Source organism: Salvelinus fontinalis, chromosome 39 (genome assembly GCF_029448725.1).
Source record: "Salvelinus fontinalis isolate EN_2023a chromosome 39, ASM2944872v1, whole genome shotgun sequence".
Lineage (NCBI taxonomy): Eukaryota > Metazoa > Chordata > Actinopteri > Salmoniformes > Salmonidae > Salvelinus > Salvelinus fontinalis.
The window spans coordinates 7,223,067-7,229,066 of NC_074703.1; the positions used below are offsets into that span (position 1 = coordinate 7,223,067).

The 6,000-nt window shown below is 47.0% G+C and overlaps 1 protein-coding gene across 1 annotated transcript in view; it reads right to left on the bottom strand.

Moving 5' to 3' along the window:
- The window catches only part of LOC129838354 (staphylococcal nuclease domain-containing protein 1-like), a gene marked incomplete at its 5' end in the record, with an annotated part of 123,196 nt that extends 119,438 nt beyond the window's left edge, over positions 1-3,758 (bottom strand). The window contains one exon of the mRNA XM_055905293.1: positions 3,504-3,758. Within this exon, the coding sequence (XP_055761268.1) occupies positions 3,504-3,758 (255 nt within the window). The remainder of the gene's footprint in view (positions 1-3,503) is intronic.
- Positions 3,759-6,000: the final 2,242 nt, after the last annotated feature.

Consider the following 6,000-nt stretch of genomic DNA (forward strand, 5'->3'; position numbering starts at 1 on the left):
GGGGTTTGGGGTGAAGATTAACGGTTCATTTGTCAAGGCAAGAAGCTAAAGAGACAGCTCTGACCACCACTGCACCCGCCAAGTCTATCTGTGGTGCATTACGTCTCAAAATGATGCAACCGCTCATCCAGATAGATGTGGCAGAGCAGAATTAGGCATGTGGTGTGACCAGGCCTTGACCTTCCTATCTAAATGGGACACGGTTGAGCTGAGTCTTGCGTAACGGAGGCAGACATCAATTTAAGAGATGCTGATCTCCGAGCCCAAATATGCTGATGGCCATAAAGATAAAAACAGAAGCGGACAACTTTGTGAGAGCTTTCATTTCAACCGTAACGACCTGCTCCCATTGGCAGCGTCGCGTAAAGAAAACCTCATATCGACGGAAGTCACTCGAGCTAAGCACTTTAGTTTTAGGAACAAGTGCAAAAGCAGCAACATCCCCCCCCCCATGCCCCGGTCCCTGCTCCCCCAGCAGTGGAAACTTTAATGAGGGGAAGATCTCTGGACCCCTCAGAGTCCACTTCATTACGCCAAGCCCTCTTTCTTGTCGGGGGATACGCCTGACACAGCAACAACAATTTCTCCCATATCCACAGCCAGGGGGGCCAATAAAAAGAGAGGGAAGAAGAGGAAGACGAGAGAGGAGGATGGTACACCTAGCGAAGGACGGCCCGGCTGCACTTCAGAAGAAAGAAAAAAAGCAGAGCGCTCAGCTTTTTCTCCGCCAGGTCCCGAAGGGTTAATTATATCCACAACCCCTCCGCCTCGTCTGACCCCCCAGGATGTACACAGCACACAAACATCTGCCCCACCCCCACACACATATATACACACGGGGGGGGGGGGGGGGGGGTGACGCCGTTGTCTTTCGGCCCAATGCCACTCAGGGAAAACCACTTCAAACACAATCACACAGCCCTTGAGGGCCACAACTGACGGTTAGGCCAAGTAGAGAAAGAGAGAATCTCACTGTTGCCCTCTTAAGCTCTGCTCTCAATCAGATCAGGTCTGAAACAGGAAGCCAATCTGGCCTGTACTCCTGGACAGACGATGGAGAGGGACAGACTGGTCGGGAGGCCAAAAAGAGCGCTCTCCTCACCGCCCCCTCAGCGGACAACGTGCATCCATGGCACAATCGTGGGAGATTAGATTTACTTTGTACTCCGGCCCCAGGTTCACTCCCTATCCCAACCACTCAGATGGATGTTTCTCATATAGTGCTGCTAGAGCCGTGATGGATTCAGAGGAAGGACAGGGAACACAGTCCCTGCTTGGCTCCAGCAGTAGATCATTCCAATGATAGGAGAAAAGCAGATGCGGCAGCTTCCCAAAGCGTTGGGCATAGCAGGGAGAGATAGAGAGAGTGGTAGCGGGGATAGAGGATGGGCGAGACAGCTGGCCCAGGACTGAATTCATCTGGCATAATGAAAATGGAGGGAGAGATTGGGATCACTAAGAGAGAGGGCCTCCATCCATCAAAGGCCTGCGATAGGAAGGGAAAGGAGGCGTCAATGATAACGGGGGAATATGTGGCAATTCTCCTCCCCAAAGACGTAGCATCACTCTCACCACTCTCATCATTGGCTGGCTTTCTCCATGTCACAGATGAGATTGATGCATTTGGAGGAAATTGATATAGTATGATGACGGGGTGACACCAGATTTCTTACACAAGGACAGGGTCTCTAAGCAGATATTATGAAAAGCCTTTTTAACTGCTAACCATAGCGTTCATGCTAACTAGCGGTTTAAAGTTAAGACAGGAACGGAGTGATGTCAACTAGTACTGGTCTTGATTCCCAAGTCCACTGGACTTTGTGATACCAACTAGTCTTGGAGTCCATGTCTTCTAGCTAACTAGCCCAACTTTTCCACAAATACTAACCCTATTCCAAATTATTTCACCATCTCTTACCTCTTCAAAGTTTTGTTGTTGCCTAAATTATTCCCACATGGACCAGATATGCATAAATAAATGTTTTAAATATAGAAACCAAACGGACCCAAGGACTGCTAGACTCGAACAGACCCGAGGACAACTAGACCCGTTCAGTATAGACCTGGTCGGATCCAGACCCGATCCAAGTGAGGGAAGCAGCAGAAACGTATATTTTTTTAAGATACTTTAATAACCGGAGCTGATAAAGCGCGAGAGGAGAGAGAGATGTACTGCTGTAACAGGCGGGGGAGGGACTGTACTGTGAGCGAGTGACACAGGGAGCAGGGAGGATGGAGAGACAAGAGACAGCAACCAAGCCATAGTAGACTAATACCTGCCATAGCTAGGTTATTTATCAACAAATATGATTACATAGTACCTGTCTTGACTACATCAAAACGGGAAAAGCTAGTTAAGCTAGCTAGCTAGGCTAACTGAAGCTGCAGTGAAAGCGCTTTCTAATCCTACTGTTACAAATAACAACACCACCCTGCAGAATATTAAGTAGCAGCCTACCTGTTGGCTCTTGGTCGTGCTAACCTAACCTCCCCCTTTAACTTTTAATTCTGCCATTTTAACTCAATCTTCCATTGATTAGACATCTAACTTTTGCCACACACGGAGGCTCTATGACTGTAGCCTATTTCCGATTTGATGATTTATGATTGGCTTAACAGCAACAACAAGCTACACTCTCCACTCTCGTGAAAAGCAAGAGCATCAGCACAAATACAATTTCTCTCTCTTTACTACACATACCCCAGACCCGTGACAATCATATCAGCTCATACCCAGACCCGTGACAATCATATCAGCTCATACCCAGACCCGTGACAATCATATCAGATCATACCCAGACCCGTGACAATCATATCAGATCATACCCAGACCCGTGACAATCATATCAGATCATACCCAGACCCCGTGACAATCATATCAGATCATACCCAGACCCGTGACAATCATATCAGATCATACCCAGACCCGTGACAATCATATCAGATCATACCCAGACCCGTGACAATCATATCAGATCATACCCGGACCCGTGACAATCATATCAGATCATATCCAGACCCGTGACAATCATATCAGATCATACCCAGACCCGTGACAATCATATCAGATCATACCCAGACCCGTGACAATCATATCAGATCAGACCCGTGGATTCATTAGGAATTCTGGATCTGGACCGGGATCGGGTCTCCGGTATTCGGGTACAGGTGGATCCGTGAAGACCTCTAGTTAGGATGAGCCTTAAAGCCCATGCAAACTAAGCCTGATGCTAATGGTTAAGTGCTAACAAACAAAAGTGCCCTCAGGGATTACAAAGATTGTTAACCCCAAAACACTAACAAACAAAAGCACCCTCAAGGCTAACAAAGATTGCTAACCCCAAAACTATAAACTATAATAATAATAATAATAATAATAATAATAATAATAATAATAAATATATATATATATATATATATATATATATATATATATATATATATATATATATATAACGCCAAAACGCTAACAAACAAAAACACGGGGCAAACTGAGGACTTACCTTGTCTTTCCTGAGACGAGAGGCCTCCTCTCCGGATACCAGGGTCTTGTAGTAGGAGCTGCGCTCGGCCGTGAAGTGGACCTTCGATAGGGCGTTCTCTACCAGCGCCACCGACAGGTTGACCCCCTCGATGTGAAGCCAGCCGATGAAGTTACCAGCCTTGTCCATACTCTCTACTTCCACCTCCACCTGCCAGAGGGAAGAGGGAGGAGACAGAAGAGGAGGGAGAAACGAGACCGGGTTAATGTACTGTATCGGGATTAGGTTTTAGATTCTATTAGAGAAAGCGAGGAGGGTGCTCTGAAGCAGGAGACGTTCTCCTGTCCTTAAACAGACAGATCATTGGAGGCCCCTGAGCTCGCCATCGATCTGAGAGCGTTGAGCTCGCCGCACACAGCTGATGTGGCAGCTCTCTCACTGTCAGTTGGCCTTCTCGCTGTTTTGGTCACGGCCGCCGCGCTCATCTTTCATGCACAATTACACCCAGCGGAGACACTCAGTGGGTTAGACCTCCAAGACGACTCAGGACCCCCAGATCGACCTCATTGGTCTCTGAGCCATGGAGGACTGTTTACAGGGACACCATATGAAAGGGCTGGAAAAGTACTGGAATATATAGCTAATGAAAATCAAATTAGCGTTTCAAAAAGTTAGGAAAAGAAAAGTCAGAGAGTGACTGAGCTGGAAAACTAATAGACCATGATTGTTTTTTTGGGGACAGCTGAGGAACATGTCATAGTTCTATAACAAAACACATCCATGATTAGCTGGAGCAGATCCATAACTGAATAGTAGAATAGTAAACTTCACCATGTTTCCCCTCTTGACTTCAGCTGATGCCAACAACAACCTTAAAAGAACTTTAAATGACTTTCTAATTCAGTATCGAGTCCAAACTTCCTCTACCAGTCTTTGGTTAAGACTCCAATATCGTCATAGAGTGCGGTTCCCACACATTTTCAAAATTTTTTGCAATCAGTGCGAGACAAATTGTATTCCCTGCAGTGCTAACCTGGCTGCTGACAAAGTGCTGGGTATTTAACAACATTAGCCCTTTGGAGACAATAACCAAAATCTGCCTATTCAGGAGAATTACCTATTCATTACGTTTTGTTTCATAAAGCGTGGGAGGAGAGAAAGACAAATCAATATGGCGTTATCTTTTCCCTCCGACGGCAGAGTGGGAGAGAGAGAGAAAGAAGAGAGAGGCCAGGTGCGGCGAAGACATACTAGAGAAAGTCAAACGATTAAGACACTGGCTGCTTAGCCTCTGTGGGCCCCCGTGGGAAATTTGACGCAAATTACTTTGCCTAACTCCTCTGTGCCTTGTATCCACAGTCAAAGTAAAAAGCTTTTTAATGAGAGCATAATCTGCACTTTGATTAAACACAATAATGACAACACGCTGCGGTGGAAACAGGGACAAACGTAGGCTGTGTTTCCTGCTTTCGCACCCAGCTCCTAGCTGGGTCTTGGGGGGGGTTGAGAGAAGGCGAGGGGGTCATGTTAAGTAATGCTGCCTCGTGGGGGGGTTTCTGATGCTTTCTGACCTGTCTAGGCAAGTTTGGTTAAATGGGGTTGGATGTTATGTGTAAATGCACAAGTCTTGTTGAAGTGTTTGACTACAGGATCCCTCCCCACACTACTGCTACAGTACACTACCATGTGGCTGTCTTTCTGGTTCAGTATCGTTTATGTGCCAATGTTACATCCTCAACATGCTGTTAAGAGGACAGATAGACAAGGATTGACAAAAGATGACAAGTTCCTCATCTCTTCCCTCCCTCTATTTCTCCCCTCTCCCCTCCTTCCTACCCCTACCTCTCCCTCTCTTTCTCACCCTCCCCGATCTCCCACCCTTTCTCTCCCCCCTTCCCCAATTTCCCTGTCTCTCCCCCTCTCTCTTCCCTCCCTTTCTCTCCCCCCCTTCGCACCTCTCTCTAACTGGCCTGCCAGTTATACAACCAGGCTATTATAGACACACTGCACCTCCCAGCACTTAAATGTCAACCAGGGAAGTGAGGGGGGAGAGCGGAGGGAAAGGTCTGTAGTGAGCTGGAGCGAGCAGGGAGCAGGCAGCGCTCTCTCCTCAGACAGGCTGATGCTCATTATCCTCTCCACCCCTCACTGGGTCTTCACAAACCACATGCCCAAAACATGTCAGCACCCCAACGCTTGATGTCAGACGAAAATTGAGAGGGGAAATGAGTGGATGGAGGGGAGAAATGGAGAGAGGGAGAAGGAGAAATGGAGAGAGAGAAGGAGAAATGGAGAGAGGGAGAGGAGGAGAAATGGAGAGAGGGAGAAGGAGAAATGGAGAGAGAGAAGGAGAAATGGAGAGAGGGAGAGGAGGAGAAATTGAACAATGTGGGGAAAAGAAGTAGAGCAGTGGGATGTTTCGTATTAATCAGTGCAAATGGGAGTGTGTGTGTTATCCATCAGGAGCATCCTATTCACTATGGGGTGCCAAAGAAAATCACTTGCTTAATTTGAGGAA